Here is a 27816-nt window from a genome sequence, read left to right as displayed (position 1 = left end):
CTACGAGCCAAAGTCCCCCACATCTAACTGGAGATAGTTAGCACTGGTGATATGCTTGACATCCTTGAGCTGTTCGTTTTCCACGAGACCCTGCAGAAGTGTGAGAAAGTGTTTCACGGAGCTGCAGACTGGGGGAGGCAGAGATGGGAAAGTGCTCAGAGACCTGTTTTCAAAGAGGGAAGGCACAAAATGCAGCCCTGGGACCCCGCTAACACCCAGATGAGGACAGAACAGCTTGAGAGGCTGCTTTAAAAACCATCTCAACTCCACTCCTTCCACTGATTTTTTTTTTTATTTTTTTTATTTGAAGTAGCTCCATTTTTATAAAGAAAACACAACTAAACCTGTCAGGAAGACAGAGCTCAGGTTGCCAGGGCATCCACTATTTCATCAAGACACAAGTAAAAATATATTGCACACCTCTAATAAACACAAGCAAGGCTTGCTCCTGGAAAAGGAGATAAATCTATACTTCCCATCGAGCGAAGCAGACAGCTTGCCACCAGAAATTTAAAGAGGAGCTGTAGGTTTTTATTTTGCAGGAAAGAGCGATGCAGACCGCGTCTGCTGGAATGTGATTTGTAACAGGGCGGCTCGGGACTCTTCAATACGTTCGAACGAGGCCCGTCCAAACCGCCTAAATTAAGGCCCTGTCGCCCAGTTCGGCTTTGTTTGGCGTGCTGTCATTTATTTACCTATTTCCAGCGCTTCTTCTCTCATGCCACTACAACTCACTCACGGATGAAACTAGCTCGCTCCACCCCTTTGGTTTCCACACCACGTTTATCTGTCCCACACGTGCAGACTGCACCCCATCGTGGATCACAAGAGTTTACACAACGTGCTCCTCAGCCTTGGAGTTTGAGTCTCCCTGCTCTGCATATACAAGGCTACGGACACAGCCGCTCCTTTTAAAGGCTGCTTGCTCAATTAGCTCTTAAAAATTGTATTTTTAAGATCTGAACTCAGACAGCATCACCAAAAAACCCATTTAGGGCACATCGTCCCCGCTCCCAGACGCGTTTTGCCCTGGAATCGGGGAAAGGACCGGCACAGGGAGCGTGGGTTTTGTTTTACTGGTTCGTAAAGGGACCGGTCAGAGTTATCTGAGAGTAGACACGGGACTAGGAGATAACATCATGCTTCAGAAGTGCTCTGCAGCCTAACTGCATGGGGCACAGCCCAGGGCTGGTGGGCACACGTGCGTCCAGCTTCCTTGTGCAGTTCGCCATGCTGCTCCTGCTTCTTGCACGTATGCGGGGCTGCCTACGACCACCAGCGGTTGAGCCTCAGACCAGACAGGATCAGCAAGGTGCGGTCATCTTCCCCAGGCCTCCTCCTCTCATCCAGCCCCTGGGCACGATCCTGACCTTGCAACATCCCTCTCTAAAGTGGCGTGAGTTTCTGGAAATGAGGCTGCACCAAATCCGACACCGCAGGCAGACAGAGGCAGGCCTGCTTTCCCCCTTTGGATACCAGTGGGACATCTTCTAGTGATGCAATGGGAACTAAATACCAGATCTTCAGCGCAAAGGGAGGAAAACGTCACCCTAGACTCCTGTGTTTAATCCTGATGATCACCTAACCACGTTGGGACACAGTGCTTGCCTCTCTCCACCACTGAACACATGGGATCAAGGGAAACAGGGGTGTCCTGATGGAAAAGCAGAGAGGCCACACATATGACCCTGGCAGTAAATGCAAGGACATGCCAGGGCAGTCGTGGGGATCCCAGGCCTTGGACCCATTAGAGGAGTTCATAACCCTGGCATCAGGATACATCTTTAGCACTACCTCGGCTTTCTAGACTGGAGTCAGCGTCTTAGTAAAACTTTTATGTACAAAGAAGTCAATAATAGGGGTTTATGTCAGTTTTTATGCACTTAAAATGACCCGTATGTATCACCCAGGCTGATGTGAGATTTCAGGGATGGCCAGATGACAGCAGGAAAATCTCTGTTCAGTACCTAGGGTGCACAGCGTTGGGCTTAACATGCTTATGGTGATGTCCTTTCGAGTCGCTGGAAGTAGATTATGCCAGCCTACGTAAAACCAGGGCACAGTCTCAGACCTTATCCCCACAGAAATCTTTGTTCAAGTCATGTTCAAGTATGGTTGCATGGAAGACAATAAAACCCTCAGATGGAAAGAGACCTCGAGCTCATTCGGTTAGCCCTCAAGCAAGTTTTTGATCCATGAAACGACGGGAGCTTTGTTAATACCAAAAGGCAGCCAATCTACATTATGAACAATCATCTAAAAGATGTTAGGACCAGAAGTGCAAGCAATTTTCAGCACAGTAAAAAAAACATCTAAACCCCCTTAACAGATTTGTGGGTACCTCTGTCCACAGCTCTCGCACCCATGAATGAGTGCTTTTGATTGCCTTTGAATTGCTTTTTTAAAAGTCACTGAAGCAACATGAGCAAAATTCCGCTGTTGTGAATTTTTATTGCAACTGTTACGAACTTCTCAAATCAAGAGGCAGGTGAGGGAAGCCCTGACAAACCTCCAACAGCAGCAGTGCTCAGGGGCGCAATGATCACATGAATGAGGCATTCCCAGTTTTACAAGACAGACAACTTTAGGTATGCCCTCGAAGACGGCAGCTGAAGGAACGCGGGTGCAGATCACAGGCAACGCTTCTATCTACCCGAACATCTAGCTCGAGAGGGACGCTATGAAGCTGGACTTGCATAACGTCTGCCTCGAGTTATGCAGTAAACAGGGAGGGAGATTTACATGGAGCAGAAAAGTCCCAATCGGTGGTGGGGTTTAGCTCAACTTCAGCTAGCTCCTCCACTGCGCCTCTTCCCCCATCAGCCCCACCATAAATCCTGAGCTGATGGAGAGATCCCATGGTTACCGTGAATAGCTCTATTCTGCAGACTTTCCCTGGCGAGAACGCCCTGGCACACAGGGCTGCTGCAAGGCAGGTTGAGGACCCGAGCAATGATCCCAACAGCTCTGGGTTTATGGGCATGGTGAGCCACAAATTAACGCCGCCCTGGCAAACTCCAGTGCCAACATACGGCGCCACAGCTTGTAGCATTTTCATAAAAGAGGACAGTGCTCTCTCACTAGGCTCCCTCGCACGCAGGCTGCAAACAGATGACTGGAGATTTAAATGAGGGCTCATTTCCAGCCTCAGCTTTTTTTGTGGCTGTTGTTGTTGTTGAAAGAAAGGGGCTGTCTCCTAGCGAACCTAGGAAGCATGGATGATTAAAGCAACCAAGGATCAGGATCCTTCCCTCCCAATACCCTTGTCATGTGGAAATGGATAACAACGGGATAGTGTGAATGAGCCTGCTGCCACATAAACCCCGGCGTGCACATGCCTCAGTCATCAAATACTAAACCATTGGTTACCTATCCAAATTAAAACCGGCGGGGTGCACAGGGCGTGCGCTGAGGCTCCCCCAAATCCTGCTTGCGGCAGGCACGGGCACAGAGGCAGCCCCGCAAACCAGCTGGACCATGCAGAGAGCTGAAAAGCAAATTAAATACCTCCAAAACATAGCAGTATTTTGATGGCTTAAAAAACCCTACAAGAATTCTGATTGCCCCCCAGACAATCCACTGAGACCCATGGGCTTGCTGACTCCTGACCTTTGCTATTTTTCGCCCTAATTAATGCAAGTTTCTCGTATAAATGAGCATCAGGATGACTATGGTAGAGTTAGCAATGACCTTTAAATTTGCCCATGCTTTTCAATGTATGTAAAGCAGCTCTGCATTGGGAAAGCTTCAAACTCTCCCTTAACCTTGAAATTTGGCAGATTTTCATACCATGCAAAAGGTGCACCAACTTTTTACACTGGTCCCAGCATTTTTCCTTCGCTCTGGTGCAGCGCACTCTCCCCTCCGCCCCCCGATTCTTCTGCTTTTATAAAGCCACATGCAGCATGGGGTTGATTTTTTTTTTAAAGCTGAAAGCAGTTTGCTCAAACAGCTTTTACATATTTATTATGGGCTGAGGGATGGAGAGAAGTGAGCAGCAATTCTCTGTCCCATTTTCTTAACATGTCTTACACTTAACGAACTCATATATGGGATGCTCTGGCTTTGTTCTTCCGGGCTATTGTAATAGGGGCCACTAAATCAAACAGTTGCTGCTGCAACAAAAGCACTCACAAAAATCTCAACCTCATCTTGAACCCTGAAGATTTTTATGGTTACTCCCTCACTAAACCCTCCCCTTAAACCACATTAAAGGATGCATTGTTTTCAAAGGTCATGGTAGGTTTCATACCACATTTTAATACAATGTAAATTCTACAAGAATATTATCATGTCACAGGCTGATGTGAACAAGCAGAAGGAACCTCAACTTGGTTATATTTAAAAAATGCAAACTGCACAACAACACAACTCTTGTAACAGGCTCTGCCTCTAGTTACATTGCTTTAAACACGTTTTTTCCTAAGATCAGACAGGCCTCAGGGTGACTTTTAACTGAAGTTAATCCATTAGAATAGCCAACACTTAAGGCTCATGCTGCTGCATGTATATAAAACACACAAATAACTCGAATGTACGAGAACCTACGGAAATCATGAAACATGTGAATGAGATTATACGAGAGCGATAAAACCAGTGGCTGGTGACTAGCAAAACCGATGTTTGAGCTCTGGCTTTGCTGTAGCAGTGCTGCTGGCCTGTCTGCTTCAAGCCCCCTCCTACAAGTTGCACGAGGTCCACAAAGAGGATGAATGATTTGTTTTTGTTTCCCTGACTTGTCAGTGCCACGACTTTCCAGACTAATCTGGATGCTATTCCAGTGGCAGCACAATTTTCCTTTGCTGTGAAAAGGCATCCCCTGACTCTGTTATGGAGGATGCCTGCAACAGTCATCCTCCATAACAGAGTCTGCATTTCTCTGCAAATGGCTCATCTAAATCTTAAGATTAATCTCTGCTCCTTGCAAACGAATGAAAACCTGGATCTGTACAGCTGCCTTATCCTATGGGTCACGTATAAGGCTTCACGTTATGGCAAGCACTATTTCCTGATTTTTGAGAGCAAGTTAGAGGGGAAACTTGACCCCTGGCCTTGTCCTGAAACATCCCAAAAGAGAAAGTGGTAGAATAAAACATGCTACTAAAATGGAAGGGGGAAAAATGTACAGGACAATCGTTTCCAAACCAGCATGTTTCTATAACTCCCCAAAGATGCAATTTTCCCAACTCTGGAGGCTCGTATCCATCACTATTACAGAAATGTGATTGGCACTAATGCTGCGATTCAGGAATGTATCTAACACATTTTCTTAACCCCAGATTATTATTCTTAGGCCTATATTATGATTATTTTCTCTGTTCCTGGTTTCAACTAACAATGCCCTCAAGTCTTTGTTTAGCAATGTTTAAAATGTCAAGAGCCAATAACAGCTGTTGGAGGGAAGATCTCGCACGTGTGTTACTTAAATCCTAACAAAATCTGGCCCTTTTCTCACTGTTGATGCTGCCTCAAACACCAACCAGGCATCAAGGAAACAGTTTTCTTCTTCTTTTTCCTTGCATTATTGTTATGGGAACAGCTCCACTCAGCAGTTAAACGTCAGCATCCAGTCCCGTCCCCTGTTAAATTGAACATTTCTACAGTAAGGGGAATTCCCCTCCCAGTGCCGTTGTCCTGCGTTGCTCAAACGAGCAAATGCAGCTTGAAGTTATACCCGCAAACAAATCTGCTCCAGGGGCTTTTATTGAAGTTGTAATCAATGAGCACGTGAATGTAATTTTGCTGGGGCTGTTCTTCCCCGAGATAGATGCAGTCTTCGCATACTGAGCTCATCTTGGGAGTGTGCACAATGGGCCAAGGTCTGTCTCTCGTTCCCCGGTATTGATCTTTGCAGATTCCCAACCCCCCGTTCTGAACGATGGCTTAAGAAATAAGACTTCCTGCCTAGCGACTGACAGGGCTGAAAGACCAGATTGTGTTGCTCCATGGATCAGGCCTGCTATAGTGAAAGCCTGAATAGAATTAACCCTCTGTGAACTAAAACAAAAACATTTGTATGCCCAGCTGTGAAAAAGGTTAATTTAAATGGACAGGGCCCCTAGAGTCTCAAAAAAGGCTGCTTGCAATCTAATTTTCTTTACTGTAAAACACTGTTCTTCTGGACAAAAAAAAAAAAAAAGAAGAGATGATTTAGTCCTCACTGTAGACTACTGAAAGAAAAAACATTAACAGAAAAATGGGAATGCACATTAATTTGCTCAGGAGAACAAAGGGGTCTGGATTATTTTTATAAAATGCAAATACGAAGCAAATTCAATATTTTTCTCTTCCACCCCCAAACAGTTGCTTAATGATACCAGTTCCAAAACCAGTCTGCAAAATGCCACTTCTTGCTAGTTGGCTCTCATTAACTGCCTTAGATATTCACACAGTTGCTGAACATACACAAGTAAGGAAACTACTTGTCCTGCAGCTCCTGTTGCATTTGATCAGAGCTATCAAGATTTATCAAGTCCTACGTACCAAAATATTATTGGCAAACCACGTAAATGCTGAACTGCAATGATCCACTCGCAAAACGTTTTGTTCAGAAGGCAAAAGACTGCACCGAGACAGAATACATAACTCCCAGAGACGCGTGTTGCATTTATCCTAAAGTTAAAAAATAGGTTACTATTGTACGTCAAATTAACATTAATTGTATTACAAAGCATTTTGAACAACACCCAGCTCCTAAAATTCATGTGCAATTCTACCAAAATGACACACACATGTGCTTCACCATTTGACTGCAAAACTGCATTTTGCAGATGTTGCAAGAGCCACGAGATTGCTAATGACATATATTCTATGCCTATGAATCTCACCCTGCTGAGTCTTTTATCACTAGTTTACTAACTGGTCAGCTTTCTCGGTACTAAAAAAAACATTCAACTTTTTACATGTTCTCCAAGCGGTGTTTCAATGGGACGGTATGTTAAGGACAAAAATTTGACAGACTGAGTTTCTCTACATTTACAAATTCTGAAATAAAAAAAACTGGCAAAGTTCCCTCAGGAAATATTTATTTTGGCTCTAGTGGGATAGCCAACTAATTTGCAGGAGAGGTACAGAATTAAGAAAAAGTGAAATAATTTTGGGGGGAAAAAAAGAACCCAGAGACGTTTCAGCCACAAAGCCAGGGAGGGCCCAAGCACAAACAAACAGCACCAGCGACTTTTTTTTTAAATGCATGCTGCTCTAATGTGGATTAGGTTTTCTTTAAATAGATTAAAGATTCTTTTTTACATTAAGACAATAATCAGTGGAAGCTTTGCCCGTGTTTTCAAGCACAGAAAAAGCTGTAAAGTATCTGTGAACTAGTATTAGTCCCAGGAGAGATGGAGCTGTGTTATCAAGAGTCCACATGACCCTGATACTATCAATAATTAACAATACTAAATAAAGCTTTTCCAGATGGTCAAACGGATTAGAGACTTTAAATATAAACAAATTAAGGCACAAAACAAACAGAATACTTTTTTTTTAAAAATAAATAATCCCATCATCTGAGCTACAATTAAATGCTTAAGGTCTGCACGTGAAACCAAAAGGCATCCAACCTACATTTTCTTGCCAAGCTTGCTTTATTTTTGAAACAAAGAAAACAGCTCTCCGGCCTTGCTGGCCGTCCCCAAACTGCACACAAAAAGCCACTGCCTTCTCCCCTGGAGGCTCCCGTTTGCTGCAACCCTCCAAAGTTTTCCTGAACGCTGAGAAAGGGCTCCCCGAGCCGGGACGCGCTGCGTTACCTTCCCATGTATCCATTTCATGCTTCTCCAAATTTGCTGGGAAGTTGCGTCGCAGCCATGAAGAAGTATGTGCGGAGCCAGTCCCCAGCCTGCCGGGAAACCTCTCGATCCTGATTGCCAATTTCTCCCTCTACGCTGGGATACAACAGTCGTCCTCGCAGGTCAGTTTACAAGCTGGTCATGTGATTAGAAAGTTCAAGCCCTAAGGTCACAACTGCATGGACTCCGTTTATTACCAAAGGTTATCTAAGTGGAACTGATAGCCTTATTTTCTTCAGTTAACAATGCTGCCTCACACGTATCACTGAAAACGAATAGGGGACCAGCTCGCACAAAACATCCCTGTGCCCTGACGTCCTGGAGATCTAACATCCGAGCTGACGATATCAAACGGCTATCAAACAGCAGCCCGCAAGCCACCGGGTAACGCGGAAACATTTCTGACAGATCTCCTCTCTCTCGCCGTTATTAAACAAAGCCCGGCTGATCAAGGCCTAAAGGCCGTGCTAGGACTGCACGAAGAAACCTCCCAGAAATTGCTGTAGGGGGATTTATGATGATAGTCAATTTTTCCAGGAGAAAAATGCAAAACGTGGTGAGCGGCCTGAATGCGATTTAATTGCGGCCTGCACCGCCTGTTAACTGTGGTCATTGCAAGCACCCCGGGACCAACGGGGTTTAAATTAACCAGGCCTCCAGACACCTATTCTGAACAAAAGATGGTGCAAAAGTCAGCAAGGAAAAGACATCAGTCAGAAACCACGGTCCACGCCAAAGCCCAGTCTTAGCACCATACGTTACCTTCCATACAGTGCGAGTCTTGCTTCATCCCCCCCAAAACCCAGCAGCTTTTAAGAAAGCATCATGCCACTGCCTTCCCGATCAGGGAGCCATGTCAACAACGCGAGGGAGAGAGCAGCCCATCGCCCTGACATCGCACTGGAGAGAGCCGGGCAGATCGGCTCTTTATGCTAAGCAGCTGTGATGTCAGAGAGAAGGGGCTTTTTAATATTCCGTTACCAAGAATGTGAAATAAAAATGCACAGAGAACGAAACGGCTCCGGCGAGCCCGAAGCATGGCGGAGGGGGCAACGAATCCAGTTCAGACCATCTTCAGAGCAGGGAGCCCCCTCCCCTCCCCTCCCCAGCACTCAGCCTTCTTTCTGGATCAGCTAAAACGTGGCACCTCCCGAAACATTCCTCACCAGCAGGACCCTCATTAACGGTGGGACAGTGATTTATCACGGGGCGCCTCTGCGATTGGACAGCAAATATTTGCTGAGCTCTGCACTGGTGACTTGCCCTGACCAATGGGGCCGGGAGCTCCCACTGCAGATCGTTTTACAAAACCGGGCTCTGCAACTCGGGCGGAAAGCAGCACACGTTAGGGCATGGGAGGGAAGGCTACACATCCAGCTACCACAGTCTCCTGCTAAAACCACGCAAACGGGGCACCGCCGCCGACCTGCAAGCGGAGCGAGGGATGTATAAACGTGCAGAGTGGCCACGCACTGACTGGCGGAAAAACCATTTGGAGCAAGAGCAAAAGACAGGGCTTAAACACGACCCGAGCTGTTCTCTTCGCTCGGAGCTCGAAAAGTTATCAAAAACATAATAAGCATTTTCACAGCTTCTTCGTAAGTGTTCACCTCATGTTATTCTTCGTAAGAGCTCTCTAGATAATTTTGTGAGCTGTCACGAAACACGTTTGAGAGCGCAACCAAGAGACCTGCAGGGTTTGAAAGCTTAAAGACAGCTCTGATTTTCTTGTTTGCAACCAAATTCTGGAATGTTTAGGAAACCGTCTTTTTATGTATGAATTGCTACCAGAAACAAACAGGTACGTTAACTCTTGTCCAAATTTCTTTCCTTAATTTAGCAGAAACTATGGCACAATAATAACCTCACGCCTTTTTCTACTTGTTAGCATTATTCAAGTACGTAATACTGGTAGGGAACAGTCAACCCTTCTTTGCAAATAGGCCCTTTAGGGGGAAGAAATGCAAGATGCACTTACACCGCAGACATGCAACCGCAGCAGGGACGGCTGTCGACCAGAGCACAGCATGCTGTACAATGCAGCGAAGGGAAAGTTTTGGCCTAGGACTTAAGGACAACCCCTCCCTCACACAAAACATGCGGAGATCTTTAGTGCCTGACCACTGCAGACAGAAAGTTAGTAGCTTACGGTCTCATCCAAAAGAGCTGCAAACAGCGAGCTTCATACAATCCCACTTACACACCCCAGACATTTAAAAAGACCCTGCCTGAATCAAGCTGCGTTTCCAGAGAATCAGGTTATTCCAAATGTAGTGCCTGTCCCCCTGAGCTCGATCGGAGTGACAGGGTACAGAAACTTCCAGAAGTTTCAGAAACATTTGAAACATTGTTCATGTGCCCTTCCTATTTGTTTCCAGGAGCAGAGGAATTGCTGGGTAAACACATGGCCCGTTCAGCACTCCCCTGCTGAGAGGGGCCAGGACCAGATGTTTGAGAAGGTGATGCAAGAAACCCCCCGGCAGGCAGGCAGGGGCCAGCGTGCCTGAACCGAACGTCTCTTCCCCACACACACAAATGGGGTTGGGCCCTGAGGCACGAGGTTTCAAATACTCCCAAGAGTATTTAGCTGGAGTTGCTGTAACTCAGGACACTTGCATGTGTGCAGAAGGTGGCTTCTCTTTCGAGTCTTGGCCACAGCACTACTCTGAGCCCCGGTCCCACTGCACCACATGCACGTGAGCAACCCTGCATCCATTTGATGTTTTCCAGCTTGCAATGCCACAAGACAGGGAAGACGGAGACTCCAGACCTCCCTTCTCTGGATCCTCCCCCTCTTACTTGTCTCCTTTAACATGTAAAAATCCCATTCTTTTTACCTTCTTCCCAAGTTTTTTTTTCCCCGGGCACCCGGTCATTTGCTGGGCCTGTCTCTGCCACTCCTAACCCTGCAATATCTTGTTTGAGGAGGGGTTACCAGTACTGCAGAAATGACCCAGATGAGGATAAACTACTGGTTTCTCTACTGGCACCATAACGTTTTCTATATTGCGCACTATTCCTCTATGCATCCTAAGAATGTGTTTACTTTTTCTACTGTAGTTACACTTTGATCTGCCCACAGTGACACTCCTCTCCTGTTAAATTTGCTGCCCAACAGCATGCTAATATAACAGCACAAGAGAAAAAAAACCCAACCACATTTAAAGAAAAGGTGTGGGCGTTGCACTGTCACACATTCTTGTTCATATTCTGTACAAAAGATCATCTTTACACAGTGCTCCTTGCTAGCGCAGAAGGACCAAACCCCCCCGTCCACTTTGCTCACTGACAAGGTATCTGAAGAGCACCTGAGACACACAAAATACACTGATTTTGTATTTGAATTAGGAAGGGATCAGTACAAACAGCACACAAGCCCTCCACAAGTGCTGCCTCAACACGGACGTTTGCTACTGCTGGTGCCAAAGAAAGGAGCCTAAAGGTCACTGATCTCATTTCTTTGCAATTATTTCAGCACTCTGAATTACGACAGTCCTCCTCAATCTGACCATATCGATGGAATCAATCAAAACCCAGTTAATGTTTTTAACCAATACACTTAACCAAATTAAAACAGGATTTCCAAGTAAGGTGCATGACAAGTGCCATGGACAGGGCCAAATAAACCAGCTCACGTCCTTCCTGGAGCAGCCGTTCCTTTTGTTTCACAAATCCCAAATTCACGTCAGCCAGAACACGCCACAGTTGCACTGCCACGCTGCTTCTGTGGTCCCGGGCAGTTCGGTCGTGCTTCTGAACATTTAAGCACAACCAAGTTTCCTTCCTCTGAAACTGCTGAACAAGTGCGGACTTGGATTTAGCGCAAGACTTTGAGCACAGATCCATGTGCTTGCTTACTAACAACCTCCTAACAGCGACTGGAAGATGAACAAGAACAACAAATACAGTTCTGCAAAAAAACACCTGAAGAGAAAGGACGAACAGCAGGTGCTGGGCACAGGGAGGGCTGAGTCTGGCACAACAGCAAACTGCTCTGCCTTCTGCTTGCAGGCGTGTGCTGGAAGAAGCTCGACGTGGACGCTCAGTGTTTCAGGAGGAAGACACAAAAAAAAGGGTGCCATGTAACCAGCAGCAGCGGACCAGGCCATGTGATAAGTGCATCTCCAGTATTAGTGAAGCTGCTTTCGGCCCCTATGGCAACACACTCTGTCACGTATTAAAATGGCCACTAATAACTCGAGTGCGTGAGTTCACAGCCACGACTCTGCATCCCCGTCATCCAGTTCAGAAAGCAGCCCAAACACAAGCCGCGAGTGCAAGCAGGTGACATGCTGCACTTGAGGGGAGATGCAAATAGTGGTAAAGGATAATTGCAACACAAAAGATCAAAGAGACAAGCGACCGCAGGCCTTAGAAGACACATGCCCAATGCCAACTGGGCACCGCACAGCACTGGCATGAATCTGTCCCACAGAGGGGTGGCAGCACCATTGCTAGAATGGCTCTAGACCAGTGGTTTTCAACTTTTTTACATCTGCATAGCCCTTCGGAGATTTCAAATGGGGTGCAGACCCCTTTGAATGGGAAGTGTGTGTTATTTTATGGCACTTCTGATTGCTCGTAGTCATCTTCCGCAGGTTGAAAACCACTGCTCTAGGACAACACTGGCTGCAGCCCTAGGGAGGGAGGGAGGGCCAGCAATGGCAGGGAAATGAGGATGCACTCAGTGGGACCGGGAGGGAGGTTGCCTCTCTCCCTCTCCAATTTCTGTTTCTCTCTAGCACAGGAAGGCTGGACCAGTTAGACTAGCCTCCTGCCCCCAGGGTTAGCAGCAGTGCACAGCTCCCCTACAGCAGGCCTGAGGGCAGATCTGCCAGCACCAGACTGGTTAGCTGCTGACTGGGGGCAGAAGAGGAGCGTGGAGATCCCAGATGGTGCTACTTCTCTGCCCTGAGCTGGCTCTCCTGGAGATGCTCTGCTGACACAGTGCCATGGCCGGCAGCCTGGGACATCCTGAGTCTCCACTGCCGTGACTGACCATCCCGTGCCTGCAGTGCTAACCACCCCAACTGGCCACTGCTCCTTGGCCGAGCCCCAGTGGCAGTCCCATGAGTGAACCGACACCAGGAAACATTCGAGGAGGATTGTCTGCCTGATCTCAGCTGCCTTCTCACTGGCGTGCAAAGCTGCCGCCTAACTTGAGATGGTGTTGGCGGCAGCCTGCTTGTATCTGCCATCACAAAGATCATTGATGCTTCCCAATGCGTGGTCCATGCTGCTTCGCAGTGGTTTGCAGTCAACGGTGACTCACACAAATGAGCCGAAAGGAACATATCGGAGGAGCGGTGGGACTCCGCACTCCCACTGCCTTCTGGTAGGTAGCCGACAGCACGTGGCCTGAAAAGCCCCAGCACGAACACGGCACCACAGAGCAGAGCAGCACTAGCCGCCGGGCCAAAATGCCAAGCCCTTGCTTCGAAATAAGGTGACACATGGGTGCACCGAGCTGAAGCAGAGCAGCTCAATCACAGGATAAAGACTCAACAGCAAAGTTCACCCATTCCTCGAGAGGAGCAGGATGTCCTGCATCCAGGCAGGGGCTGGACTAAACAACCCTGAGGTCCTTTCCAGCCCTAGTATGCTGCATACTGCTTGCCCAACAGCTGTACGCATCATCCAATGCAAAAACCCTCCAAAAAACCCCAGTGTAAACCCTGGGAGAAGCAGAATCAGCCAGGGAAAACTTGTATATTACTCAAAAGCTTTTCCTCTGCACACGTGTGTGCACATCCTGCTTCGCTCCAACCATGTGCCTTACACTAGTAACATCAGATCCACTTTGCTGCACAACTCAAAGCCAAAATGGGCCAGGCAGCATGCAAGAAAAGCAGCTATGAGGGGAGATTTATTCTATTAACTGGGCCAAACCCCTGGAAGTCAGGTGTGGAGAATGGCAAAGGTCTGACTGGTTCTTGTGTTACCCTGCTCTTGCAGCCAGTGCCGATCTTCAGAGGAAAACACATGGCCCTTGCTATTTTAAGAGACTGCCAGAACCACAGAGTGTCACCAGCTCTAACGGCAAAAGCCGTGTGGCTTCAGATCTGGTCTAGTGACACCCCTACACCCAACCCATTTGTTGCCCTGACAGCACAGTCATAACCTGCCGGTGGAGGGAAAGCCCTGGTAGTTGTTCCGATGTCTAGGGTAGGTTGGGAAGAATTTCAGCAAGACCCCGGAGAGACGAAGCCGTCTTACACCTCTTCAGGCATCCCACTCGCACGTCTCCTTCCCCTCGTTTCTCTCTCATTTTTAGCAATAGGATGTACTGTGTAGAGGCAGATTGATTTTGGCAATAGCATAACAGGCTAGCACGACTGTAGCAGGGAGGAATAGCAAATATGCCCCCCCTGCACACTACTATAAATGCCATTGAACTTCACACTGCCGCCACACTGTAAAGCCAAGATCAGCTGCACTGGGTAACAGTCAGCCTTGTGGCAATCTTGCGTGCAGCGCCTGTCATCGCACTGACAGCGCAGTCATTTGACTGCAGGTAAAAGAAAGGGCAGGAGGAAAACGCTGGCTTTGGTTGTAATGTTGCCGTGGAAGATGACAACGTGCAAGGAAGTCAGGAGACAGGGCTGGACAGATCGCAGGCTCTGAAGGCAGCAGGAGGAAATTCAAGCAGGCATGGAGCGGTGCAGAGGGATCGAGGTAGCCGGGGGAATCTGGGCCTCTCATTTCTGTGCACGTGGTGCCACCGGCTCAGAGGTGGAGGGTGTGTGTGTACATGCAAATGCCCCACTGATTCTGACACCACCAATGCTGGTCTTCTCTGCCTGCCTCCCATGTTGGGAAAAGATGCCCCTGAGTGGCTGCAAAGATAATAGGGATATGCCCATGCAGGTAAAACTGATTAACCAAGGGGAAATTACTTTTATTTAGGTTACTTCAAATTCATTTGTTCTTTCTAATTTGCTTTTTTTAAAAGCATCTCCTGTCTCTAGCACTTGCACTGGATATTATTTGTTACAGCCATGAAAATATTTTCAGATACAAATGAAATGTTCTTAAAGTTTTTCTCTCTTAGAGATTCATCATTCTTGTCTCTTTAATCAGGCACTGAGTAGAACTGACCAAATGAGTCACAAACTCAAATGCAGACAACTGCAATGCAGCCCTGCACGGCACAAATGGTCCGCTGGCCTCCAATGCCCATAAGGGAAAGGGCCGACGGCCCAACCAAAGTTTTTAAGCAACCTGGTTTTTTCCCCAGCAAAAGTTCTGCGAGCCTGGCCCCAGATCAAGGCACTCCTGTCACTGCAAACAACAGCAGCCAGGCTACTAACGATATTTCAGGCTCAAACTATTTGCCCATCTGGTGTGAAAAAAGCTGATGGCAGAGGCAGGCAGAGCTGCGGAGAACATTTTCCTTCTCTCGCAGTGCAGACAGCTGATGAGAAGTGGCGTGCAGCGTGCCCAGAACCATCCATTTGTTCAGGAGGTGGAAGGGGCCAAGGACATCCCTCCATATTGCCAGTTTTATTCAAGTGCATTAACAAAAACTAACAAAACCAGGGCGTTTCTAGTGTTCAGGCAACAGAAACTTCTCAGCTCTTCAAGTGCAGCATACCATCCATCTCCACCTGGGCAGCAACGTCTAGAGCCAGCACACTTCAGACAAGTCCAGACTGAGTGCATCTTTGCACTTGCTATGAAAAGTGCATTTTGCATCTAGGCAGTACCAGCTTGCCTTGCGAGGTGCAGCGACCAGGCTGCTAATACAGTATAAGAACCTACTTTAGGAGATAGAGAGGGCTCTTGCCCTTTTCCTGGCCTTTTTAACTTTGCACAAACAGCGAAGTGCAAGCTGTAAGGCGGAACAAAACTTCAGCCTCTCTTCTCCTTCAAGACACGGTGTTCAACTGACACTGAGAAAGCCCTACTCACTAGCTAGTGTCTTTTGAGCAGAAGAGTCTGAGTTTCAGGGGCTGCTTATATGGCAGTGCAGCCTGACTTTCAGCAACACTTCTCAATTCAGAGCAAAGATTTAAAGTCAGTTTAATGAGACTCTGCGATTATAACTGTACAATAACTTTGCAATCGCGTGTTTAACAAAAGACATAAACACGGGTTCATATGAGGGAGTTTAATTTACAGATGGCAGTAGGTTTGTGTTACTTTTCAGGTATTTTTAGTGCCTTCATTTCTTTAATTTTTGTGACTGGGTTCCAGAAAAATTAAGAAAAATCAACAGTTTAAAAAGAAAATGCTTAGCCAAGTGGGAGCTGGCTTTCCGCTGTTAGCTTCAAACACAGAAGCAATCAATTTGGATGATTCCAGAGTTAAAATGTTTTCAGAACATTTGTGTAGCATCTGATGTAGGACATTTGCCCTCTCTGAGGTAAAGAGCGAATGGTTAGCACTACGCCTGGTATCAAATACTCCATGCTCAAGTAACTAAGAAGTACTGTAAAAGCCTCATAAATGTTCATATGATGGTATGTTTGCTGTCTGATGCCTTTAAGATATGCCATGTGAAAGACTCAACTTACTTTTTTAATCACGAAGTCTGAGTCTCTAGTAAGCCCCAACAGTCCAAACCATGCAACTCAAGAGCCCCGGTGCTCCCCATTTTACAACCAGCTCCACTGAATTAGTCCCTAACTCCTCCCCACCCACCACATTTCATAATCCTTCAGGGCACTAATGAAGCTTTGCTCATTTTCATGACAATGTGGTACACTGCTATGCAGCCAGGGGCTGAGGCACAAACCCTTTGTGGAGTGAATGGAACCGGGGTTGTGGATTACAATACCCAGAAGGTTTGAATGTTTAAGGCAACTTCAACTGTGAATTGGATCCACACAATTCTTCTTGTATTTTTGAGAGAGAGAAAAGTAGGGCCAGGAAGGTGTTACCAGTAAATGCTGGATTGCTTTATCCGCAGCAAACAAATTCTATAAGAGAAACAACCACCTCTTGACTTCGCTTTTTTTGTTTGTTTTTTTGTTACCTCTAGCATAAAGCTTGATTAGCAGCATCTCAACTTTAACACAGCAGAAAAGGCAATGGAGGAAGGATACATAGACCAGGGGGTCCCAGCACTTCCAGGAGGGGCTGAGGTCTGTGCTGCAACACATCCAAAGCAGATGTTTCTTCCAAGAGCGTAGTATGTGTGTAAAGACTTGTGTGCGACGGGGGCACATTCGTAGGGTGGTCTCACGATGAAGGACCATGTACATCTCAGGCAATGCATGGTCCGGGAATTGTGTCCCAGGAATGAGTCTCACTTACCCAGGTACTGGGAGTGTGTGCAACACGAACAGACAGGTTGCAGACTGCTAATTGCTTCAATCACAGGTACAGTAAAAACTCAAAATCCAATCAAATGACTGCTTCTGGAACCAGAGTAATGTTACACATTCAAAGGAGTAGGGCAAAAAATACTGAGAAGAGGGGTAAATCATTAACATGCATTACAAAGAAGAAAATGTAGTACAAGATCTTTCAGGGAAGGTCACCATTCATCCCAGCCTGCAGGCCACAGACCCTAGCAATTCTAGCACGGACACAACTGCAAGGACATGCCAAACTGCTCCCTTTTGGCTCAGACATCCATAGGAGCGTGACTTGGGCCAATGAAGGGCGCAATTATTTATCAAATCTAAAAGTAAATGTTAATGGTGAGCACACCACACCCCATGTCACTTCCTTTTAAAAGGGCCTCCTCGTCTAGTACTTATTTGGTATTTCCAGTAGCATTAGCATATTTAAAGCCCAATTTCTACTTGCAAAAGTGCCTTGTTATACTAGGCAGCAAGATGTATTCAGTAACCCCTCTCACTGTATCAGCTATACTACCAAAAAAAGACTCAGTTCTTGCATATTCATGCACCATCACAGTACAACACTACAGTACTCCTTGTTATACTAGACTACTGGCAACCCTGGTCAGACTAGAGTATATAAACTCACCGATTTATGTTTCAGCTACTCTGATCCTGGCAAATCGCATCAACAACCACTTAGGAAGTCGGCACGTTCATCTGACATTGTGAAAAACAGTTTAGTTCTATTAAATGGGTACAGCGCGTCCACTGTGTTCCCTTCCCTCGTTCCTTATGTATGCTGACATTTAAAAAGACTATTGTTTTTTAGTTCAAAAAACATTTACAAAACCTGTGGAAAGATCTATAAAGAATATTAAAGAAACATCAGTTTGGTTTTAGAAAAAAACCAGGGTAGCAGTTGATGTGATAATTACTCTGCCCTTTACTCTTCTGTGTCTTTGTTAATTCATTTGGTAAAAGCGCATGTTGGGTGAGTGAAGTTAAGGCTTTTCCTTCTTGTCTCTGGTTCGATGGGTCTCATGCAAAACAGGGCTCCATATTGCCCAGCACCCCAATTTGTTTGGGTATTGAATTGTGCAGCCCAATCAATTGAATAGATTGCAGTAAATGTGAAAGGTTTGGTGCAGCTGGGTTGACTAGGGACAACGAGGGAGGCTATCTCCATATAAAAGATGTAAGGCAGGGGGAGGGTAAGGGCTCCTTGGAGAGGTTACCTTCAGAGGAAAGGCTGGGAACAAATGGGGTTTTTGGAGGAGTATATGGTTTTACTGCCTCAGTGGGTGAGCACAAGAAAAGGGAATTGCAGGGGGAAATCCATACACTGCCACAAACAGGCAATCGAGTTTGCTTCACAGTCAGCCAGATGTTTCTAGAGACGGCCCTGATTCCTGACTTTCAATACTCTGTCTCCATATACTTTGTCGTTCAAAGAAGGGTTCAAACCCAGGAAACATGGTTTCAGGTCACCCGAAAAATATTCTGAAGCCAGATCTTAATCTCCAATAAAAACCACGCTCCTGGGGAGCTCCGAGGGCCGTCAGCTCTGCGCTCACCTTTGCGTGCAGTGCGCTACTCTCGCGGCAAAGCCAACATGCACCAAGCAGTCCCGGGTGAATCGCACCTGGGGTCCTGTGCTCTCCTTAGACATTAGTGCAATCGTTTAGCTTCCCTACTGCGGCCTGTTACCAGGCACAGAATCGCCGACTGAAGCACACCGGCTTTTGGAAGGACTGAGGCCGTCACAACTCTGTTGTAGCACGTTCCCTGCTAATGGACTCTACGAGCTCAGAGTTGCATGTAAATTAACAGAGAAACCCCACCAGCCAGAACGGAGCTGGAGGCACCTCTGGGGTGAAGCATGACAAATGTGTAATAGGGGATGTGGGGAGCCTGGGGCAGGAAGCAGAGAGCCCCCTCCGCGTTGGGAGCTGCAGGAAGAAACCTGTGAGTTTCCATGTTGAAATGGCAAAACCGAAGAGCAGGAAGCAGCACTCTTGGGTCTCTTGCGTAACTAACTTCTTTAAGTGCAACCATATTGATTACACTTGGCTGGCTGCTCTCGCTGGTATTTTTACTGCTGGCCTGTCTATTATCGTGAACGTAGCCCTTGAGGATTTCTCCCGCACAGCCAGCTGTGTAAGTAAAAAGCCAGGACTGGTGCCTCCAGTGGAGGAGCAGTCAAAACACTTTTGAGTACGGCCCCTTTCCTTCAGCCTTCAGTTGCAATCCAAAACCACAGAAAACAAAGGTTAGTGCATGCATGGAGAGAAAGAAAGCAGCTAGAAAAGGCAAAGCCAAGAGCTGTACCAAACAGGCAGGCATACGCACTCGCCTGGGTGCTTCAGCTGATAAAAGGTCCGGGGAGGGCTCCCCACTGAAGTGATACTGCCTGCGAAAGGTAGCCTACGCATGTCCGTGCAGGAGGGGGAACAAACAGCAATTCGAACCATCTGGCACAATTACAAGGAAATCCCCTCCGGCTATGGGACAGTTTGCATCCCAACAGATGCTTCTGTAAAATCCCAAAACATAAGTCTTGCTGACTGCGGTGGTCCAGAGTCAGGACAGCGTTACCTGGAAGTCTTTTTTCCAGTTGTGCTGTGCAGGGATCTGCACACGCTGCTCGGAGGAGCGAAGCCTGGTGGAGGGAGCTCCGGTTTCATCTGTCTCTATAGGCCAATCCGAGGGGGATGCCAAGTGCCTACACGCATGCCGCCAGCTGCACATGCCGGCTCCCAGGATGCACCATTCGCCACAGGAAGGGGGCCAGCGCGGGAGCAAAATTGAAACCAGATTTCGGACATTAAGCGACAGCTGGAGTAACCTGCCCCGTGCTCTGTGCTCGCTCAGAGGGCAGACACGGGATGACACTGCTAGTCTCCAGGCCGCAGGAATGCATATTGTTTGTGGGACCAGCACACTCAGCTGCAAGGCAGCGTTCGAGAGAGGGAGCGCGCCTGTCTGGCCTTTCACACATGTCCACGCTACCCAGGAACGGGCCAGCCAGCTCGGCTTCGCCGCCACTGAGGAAGGAGGGCACGCAACAGGGAGAGCTGCGTGTCTGACGAGAAGCAGGAACGTGTTACTGGGAAGGCAGGGGCAGGAACACGGGGCTTCGTGGAGAGAAAGTCGAGCCCCTGGGCTACAGAGCAGTGCAAGGGAAAACTGCAGTTTGGCACAAGGCTGAAGCCTTGTGCTTGCACACAGCTTGGCCTGCGAGACACGTTGCCGGTAGAAGCAGCGAGCACCGGGGGCTTGAGAACAAGGAGTTCCCGAATCTGCCACTCACCGCGCAGCTTTGACATAGTAACCGCTTCCTTACACGTAAACCTCCTCGTCTCTCAGGCGCAGACTGGGAGTTTGGCACCGTTTTTTGGTTCGCTCTGCACACGTCATCAGGACATGGAGCAGACCATACTCTTCTGGAGCAGAGGTGTATTTAGGTTAATCTTTCTCGTCTGACAGACGGCAGTGCTGGCACATAAAACACTAGCGCACCAGGTCTGGAAGTCCCCCTCCCTGCCCACAATATGGGGGGATGCACACAGGGCCGCAGCACGTTCAGGACCTGTGAGCCGAGATCCTGTCACATGGATGAGATATAAATATGATTTCCTTAGATTGAGATACTTGCTGCAAATGTGAAGCCGGTTAAAATATCAAGCAACTCACAAGATTTTAGGCTGAATGCTCCACTTTAGAGAAGAGTTAAGATGAGTCTACAGATAATCCCAGGTTTTCAAACACAGACCATGGGACCATACTACCCTGCACATGTCTTTGCAGAGAACAAGTTTTCCTACATGCAACGACATACCACAGTAACTGGCATTTGCGGTGGGTATCCTCGTGCAGAGTTAATGCTTAAGACACCGATTCAATTAACTGAACGACAGGTCCCAATGTAACCTATTAGAAAATACTTAAAATCTTAACATTTACCCTTCTGTCCTTTCCCTCCAAATGCAGGCAGCAGAGGTGATTAAAACCCCAGCTCCTTTGCTGGGCAGCAGCTCACCAACTAACCCAGAGCAGTGGGCATCTAAGTACACTGTGCAGAGATACCCCGGGTGATCTCTGTGCATACCAGCAGCGGTACAGCCGCATTATTGCATCACGGTACCCAAGGCAATCCACTTTGCTGCAAAGTGATGCTGTCAGTCCCAGCTCTACCATGCACAGTGCCAGCGTGAGGTATCTGCACAGCACTGTCTTGCACCATGTGATACAATGAGGGTGTCCAAACGTGGGTGCAAAGTAACAGAGCATCCTCCCTACCCACAGGTGAGCTGGTGACTGCACCCTCCCTGAGGGGAGACAGGAGAGGGGAGCACACCTGGATGTTTCTACATTTCAATCCCCAGCCTCCTCGCAAGAACAGAACAGAAGGATGGTCTGATAGATGGTGCGAGACCCGAGGGGAGACTCGTGTGGGCAGAACTGAGCAGTCCCTGCTTTACAATACATGAAGCCATCTCCAGGCAGAGAGAAATCTCTGCAGTGTATTAGAGAGGAGGAGGAAGAAATGCAATAAAACTTGTACGTTTTAAGATTTATATTTAATTAAAAAAATGAGATAACCCAAGGGCTTCCCCAACCTCAGCCTGGCCTCCCCTTGACGCACGTCCAAAACAAACAAAATGAATCTGCTAGCCAGAAAACACTGCAGGCGACAAACAAATGCACATGGTAAAAAAAGTTAGGTATTTCTCTCACTGGGCCCCTCTCAGATATATAAGCAAGCAACACTGAAGAATGCAGGACCCTAACGGGGAATTTTGTGGGCACCCAGGATTTAAATGCATTCTGAGTCTGGTGCATACAATGTCCTCTACTTCCTCTCAGAACATCTTGAACCACATAAGTGCTAAACTTGGTGAAATAATTAGGTTTCACTACAGCTTGTCTGGTCCAGAATCTGCACATTTGAGGATGAAGTACTGAACAGTAGAGGGCACCATCCTACAGACTGACGGGGAACATCGTTAACAAACCACACACAGGATGAACGAATGCAAGACAATAAGTTTGCTACCCTCTGGGACCGCAGCGATGCCTAATGCAGCAAGCACTACACTGAAGGCAGGCGTCGAGTCTGCAGCGTGGGGGGGGTTGGCCAGAGTTAGCTTAGAGGTGATCAGAAGGATGAAACCTCTGACTCAGAAGCAGCGTTAACCCCCGCATCAGGGCATTAATGATAGTTTGTCTTTGTCCAGCATCACTGGAGGAGGACAGCACAGACCTCAGCAGCCTGGGAAACAGTCACCTTCATTACTCACTCCATACAGACGGAGAAAAACTCAAAGGTGAGTGACTTGTCCAAGTGCAATGAGGCTGTGGCACACCACAAATAGGAACCAGATCTCCCGACTCCCAGGCCTCTGCTCTAATGACAGGCCAGTGAAAGCTCCATAACACGCAAAGTTTCCACGTAAGCAGATGGCTTGTTTTTTGACATCCTGGTTACAGCCGTTGGTCTGCTACCTCTAGAGCCACGGTCCTGGCAACAGCAGCAAAACTTGGGCAGCATGCTGCAAGCCTGGAGTGGATGGGCTTTTAAATGCAAGTAAGCAGCATGAAAGAGTATACTGAGACCTAAAATAAACTCCTAGAAGCAGCATGGGAGGAAAAATAGTAGCCCTTACTACACTGCCGTATTTGCGAACGATTATATATACCAAGAGTGCTCTGCTATGAAGCGTCACTGGTGGTTAAACAGTTTACCTTCTAGGCTACTGACAACAAGAACTAGTTTCAAATCCTCATGAATTCCGTCTTTTAAAAGTTACGTATTCCAGCAAACTTAATTTCTCTCTCTACAACTCACGTTATCCCACGATTTGCTTCTGTAATATATATATTTATGTGTATGTGCGTGTGTGCATACATACCCCCCCACACACACACACCCCGTAAGTTTATTAGGGATAATTACTAGCGTCAAGCTTCGCCACACTTCATGCTGAGCTAGCATCACAGCATCCTCCTGGACTTGCTGGCAGTATCAACCAGAGGTTCAGAAATACAGTCTCCTGCCACAATCTGCATTACCCAAAGTTTATCAGCTTATCCTGGCACCAACTTCGGACTGGGTAACACCTCACGTAACTGCGACTCTGGATCTCAACTTCTCACTAAAAAATAAACCACCAAAAGGAAAAAAGAAAGTAATCTGGACTTGTGAATATCTAATGAGAAATCCATGACCCAGATAAGAAAACATGACTTGATAGCAGGACAAGTTGCAAGGTAAAGATAGCTCGCAAGGTGAATTCTGTGTGGGCCATGCAATACCATCCACGCGGGGTTATTCAGTTGAATCAAGCATGACTTTAAGGACCAGAAAAGAAAACTGAGGAGAGGCAACATAGGTGGCTCCAGAAACTGCTATGCTGATATGCATGAGCAAAGAATTGGGGTGAATGAACAGCAAGTGGAGACCACTCAATGGGTGAATTAACGATATGAAAAGGAGCATTTTGGACAGTACGGGATTTGGAGCATTTTGGACAAGAGACTCCTCTTTGAAGGAAATGGTTTCTCCTGAAGCAGAATGGGTGCTGACTTCTTAGGTTCAAAGGCTAACCAAGTCTGTTAGGCAAGCTTTCAAACCAGGTGTAAGAAAGGAAGAAAAGCTTCTGCTTAACTCAAGCTAGTCTGGCAGGTACTTCAGATGCATACAGTAAGACAGAAGGCAGCACTCCTTCTGAAACAAGGAAAGACCATCAAGAAGAGGACAGAATTAAACACACTTGAATGTCTGTATGCAATGCTAAGAGAAAGAAAGATGAGGCAGAAGAACCTGAAGTGTTACTAAGTGGTGCAGGGGACAAGCAGAGCCCGACAGAAAGAGACTCTTATTGCAGAAGTCAGAATGGATGGGTACAACACATGCAGGAGAGGAAGAAAACAAGGCAAGAGAGTAATTTATGTCTAAACTATTTGTCCTACCATGGAAAAACAACGTGGATCTGAGTTCTTAATCCAAGGACACGTGTGTTGAGGTGCGTCCTTCTGTGTTGTTCTATTGCTTGTTTTGCAGTTGGGGAAAGACAAAACGCAAGAACACACAGGCAACAAGCAAGTTGATGCTGAACTCCTGTGGGAGTGAACAACAGCTACATCCCCTGCCACGGGATGGTGAGAAATACCCTGAACCTCCTCACATGCTGGCCAACCCACAAGGCCTTCTCCACTCTCCCCTCCCCTGTCCCTCTCCCCAGGCACCACATTCAAGGAGAGCCTTAATTACAAAAATAGCTGGCATGCTATATACAAATACAGCAAAATCAAATATCCAAAGCAGCTCCTACATTACGAAGAAGGTAGTTTGATGCTCTGTATCAAACTACTGAAACCTGTACAGCAGCCTATTGATGCACTGGATTTACTGACAGATCTTCAGTAATCCACGGAGCTGGAAACTCGCCTCGTCGTTTTGGGATGGATTTTCCCAGGAGGAAGAGTCTCTTCCCTTGGGTTTTGCCCTCAAAGGGCATAATACAGCTCAATATTTCCACCAACAGTTTGTAGGACGGGGACTTTGTCTATAACCACTTTGGAAGTATAAAATACAGAAAAGATAGGCTTTGAGTTCTAGTCATAGCATCTGCACCATATTTTACATATTTTTGGGGAGAAAGGACAACAAAGGTACTCAAGCAATATGGAGGTGCTCTCGTTTTTCATAAGGGGGGTCGCAAAGGAAAGACGACCATTCTTCATGTGCTGGCACCGATGGAGATTTTCCACTGTTCCCCTGCTAGTGGCTCTACCTTCAGCCAAAAATAACATCAGGGAAAGGACAGAGAGCAATCTAGTGGCGGGAGGGAAGAACAGTGGCAGGACGCTGGGCTTCATTCTCAGTTCTGGCACTGACGGCTTGGTTTGAACACTGGCAATTTATCACCTCGCCATCCCTCAGTTTATCCTTCCATAAACTGTGAAAAACTTTACTTCACAGGGTGCTGTCAAGCCTAACTGAAGCTGTAAAATCCTGGGACCCACGGAAAATGGTCTGTGAGAAATGCAGAGCATACTTAATACTGGGGGAATGGTGACAAAATAGCAGGAAAAGGCAGGGATCCAACAAGGAATAAACTGTCTATTGTGGTAAATGACTCCATCAACAGACATACTGAAACAGGTTAGGTTAGACAGGTGCCAGGAGAGTAAAGCTGGCATGGAGAGAATATGGTACAAGAAAGCAGAACCTGAACTCTGATCATGATCTTTCAAAATCTCTTACTCTTTGGCCAGCAAGGTGCCGGGCATCCAGTTTCATAGCTGTAGACTGGGTTCCCTGCGAGAGGTGCCCCCATCATGTCCAACCTCTACAACAGGCCAGGGGAGGACACCCCCCGCTCCGTAACACCACGCACATTGTTCTTCACAGGAAGTCATTAATCTCTTCCTGCCGTACACCACACTCCTGTCTGTCAACATTTATGTGATGTCTGAGTGGACGGCAACACCGGGGTGGTGGAGAAACACAAATGAAGATCAAATAGATGGGATAAAGATCCTGTTTTTAAATGCAAATCTTCAGAACAGGCGAATGAGGAATCAGATGATGAAGAAAGTGTTGCTGATAAATCCTAGGGTGTTTCATGATGCATCTATAGATGCCACGGGACAGGAGCAAAACTTCTGGCTGTGGAGTGAGAGTGTGTCAAGGCCACTGGAAGGCACTTTTGCACCTTCACTCACATTTTTGCTAGTTATAATGCACAGACTTTGGATACAGCAAGAGTCTAGGCCTAAAACAACAATGCTTCTGCCCTCCTTCTGTCAAATTAGATGTTAGTCACTCCCTCTGCCAAACAGAGCCACATCTCAGGTTTCCCAAAGCTGCCAGTGGCAGCAGCATCCATTCCTGGTCAAAGCACGCGATGCCCCTAATTAAGATGCACATCAGTGCAACAAAGAGTTAATTCTCCCCAAACCACTTCAGCAAAACGCACTTCTCTCCGTCTCCTCTTGTGGAACTGTCCTGGATAAACCGTTCACATCCATGTTAATAATACATGGCAAGATGGCCACCAAAACAGAACACTGCCTTTTGATGAAAAAGCCCCAGATCATAAATATACATGCTTGAAGACAATTAGCTTCCCAAGGAAAGTATACTCAACATTTCTTTCAAGAGTAATCAAATTATGTTAAATCAAACCTCATAATTTAAATCATGCCATTGGTCAGCTCCTGTTTGTTTTCTCTGCACCCTCATTTTTGCTCTAGATCTGTCACATTACATTAACACCTTTCCTACTCACTGCCTACAAAAATAACAGCCTTCGACGTGCCTGCACAATCCATTTGTCCTGCTCTAATTACTTTTTGACATAGCCTCTTTTGCTGTTATCTTGCCTCTTCTGACCTCTGTATATATTAAAGCCATTTAAAGCAATCTTTAAATCCTGTCCTGATATGGATGTTGTGTACAATGCCATTGATGCAGAAGGCATTACTGTTTGGTAGATCAAACATTTATGCTATGTTAATGGGATATTATATTTGGGGAGAAAACTGTATATTCATCGTGATTACAAGTCACTGTCTTTAAACAGAATTTTCTCAAGACTAAACGGAGGTTCACAGTTACGTTCCCAATGGTAAACCTATTCTCCACAGCTCTGGGCAGCTCTGCTTGAAATTCCCCCATTAATCTTACTAGTGCTGTACTTGTTGGCTTTCAGTGATACCACCACTATGGGGAACAAGAATTGGAAAATTAGGTAAATATAGCTAGGAAAAATAAGACTAGAAATGAAATGTGCTAGCACTGAATTGGGTTTGGAGGTTGCCTCTTGGGTTTGTTTTAATTTAGGTTAACTATTTCATGGTGCAAAGCAGCCCGCAACCCCATGTGTGCGCAACACCAAGCCAAAAAGGAGGTTACATCCAAAGACTTCGTTGTCCTCATACAGAATCCTCCTGCTTTGGTCAGTTTGACACTGGACCCAAGTATGTTACAACACCATTGAGCTTTTCATGTTCTCTGGATACACACACGCTTGCAGGGACAGGACTAATCCCACTCCACGGCTTCCCACTGCTGCAAGGACCCACGAATCAACACCTGAAGGAAACAGCAGAATGGGTGGTAATGAAACAAGAATTGTTTGGTATTAGGTCAATTAAATCCAATGTTAACTGCATCAAGGCATGCCAAGCAGACTGGCTGAATCATGGAGAAGAATTAGCCCGGAAAGTGTGACAGCAGGTCATTTAAAACATAATCACTGATAGATGTACCTTATGGGTGTCCGGCTTCTATTTTGGCATTTGTAAGTGGTTTAAATGCTTCTCTAGCAGGATCACAAACCAGGTGCAAAGAGAGGGTTTAACTGACTGCAACATCTTTGTAAATAAAAAGTGAGCTCAACTGACGTAGAAAGAAACCAATACAGCCATTTTCTACACCCTGAAGCAAAGGCCTGGTCCTCACTATTTTAGGAACTGTACTGACAACAGTGGGTAGGCATGACTGCAACAAATACGGGTCCAGATTAGTAAGTGATCTAATGCAATCATGTTAAACTTGTTCTGTTTCATTTTTTTCTTTACCATGGCAGGGCCAATATGCCCAAAGCCAAGCTGCTGTGACTAGGTCCCAGCACTGTGTAAGATGGGAAGTACTCTACAAATGTTTGCTTTATCAGGATATTAGGGAGAGGTTAGATGCTGATGGAAATCATGCAGATCAGTTT

At 46.7% G+C, this 27816-nt stretch overlaps 1 protein-coding gene across 6 annotated transcripts in view; it reads right to left on the bottom strand.

Moving 5' to 3' along the window:
* NR6A1 (nuclear receptor subfamily 6 group A member 1) overlaps window positions 1-27816 on the bottom strand; it is a 156296-nt gene that overhangs the window by 33284 nt on the left and 95196 nt on the right. Inside the window, exons 1-2 of one of the 6 annotated variants that reach the window (XM_090022966.1) lie at window positions 8553-8765; window positions 7752-8454 (exon numbers count right to left, since the gene is read on the bottom strand). The exons of 2 other annotated variants lie outside the window; for them this stretch is intronic. In XM_090022966.1, the coding sequence (XP_089879092.1) occupies window positions 7752-7767 (16 nt within the window). In that variant the 5' untranslated portion in view covers window positions 7768-8454; window positions 8553-8765. 3 more of the 6 variants (XM_090022963.1, XM_090022965.1, XM_090022964.1) reach the window with 3 other exon arrangements.

Source organism: Crocodylus siamensis, chromosome 11 (genome assembly GCF_052110815.1).
Source record: "Crocodylus siamensis isolate JL-2025a chromosome 11, ASM5211081v1, whole genome shotgun sequence".
NCBI classification, from domain to species: domain Eukaryota; kingdom Metazoa; phylum Chordata; order Crocodylia; family Crocodylidae; genus Crocodylus; species Crocodylus siamensis.
This window is presented reverse-complemented; position numbering and strand designations above follow the sequence as displayed.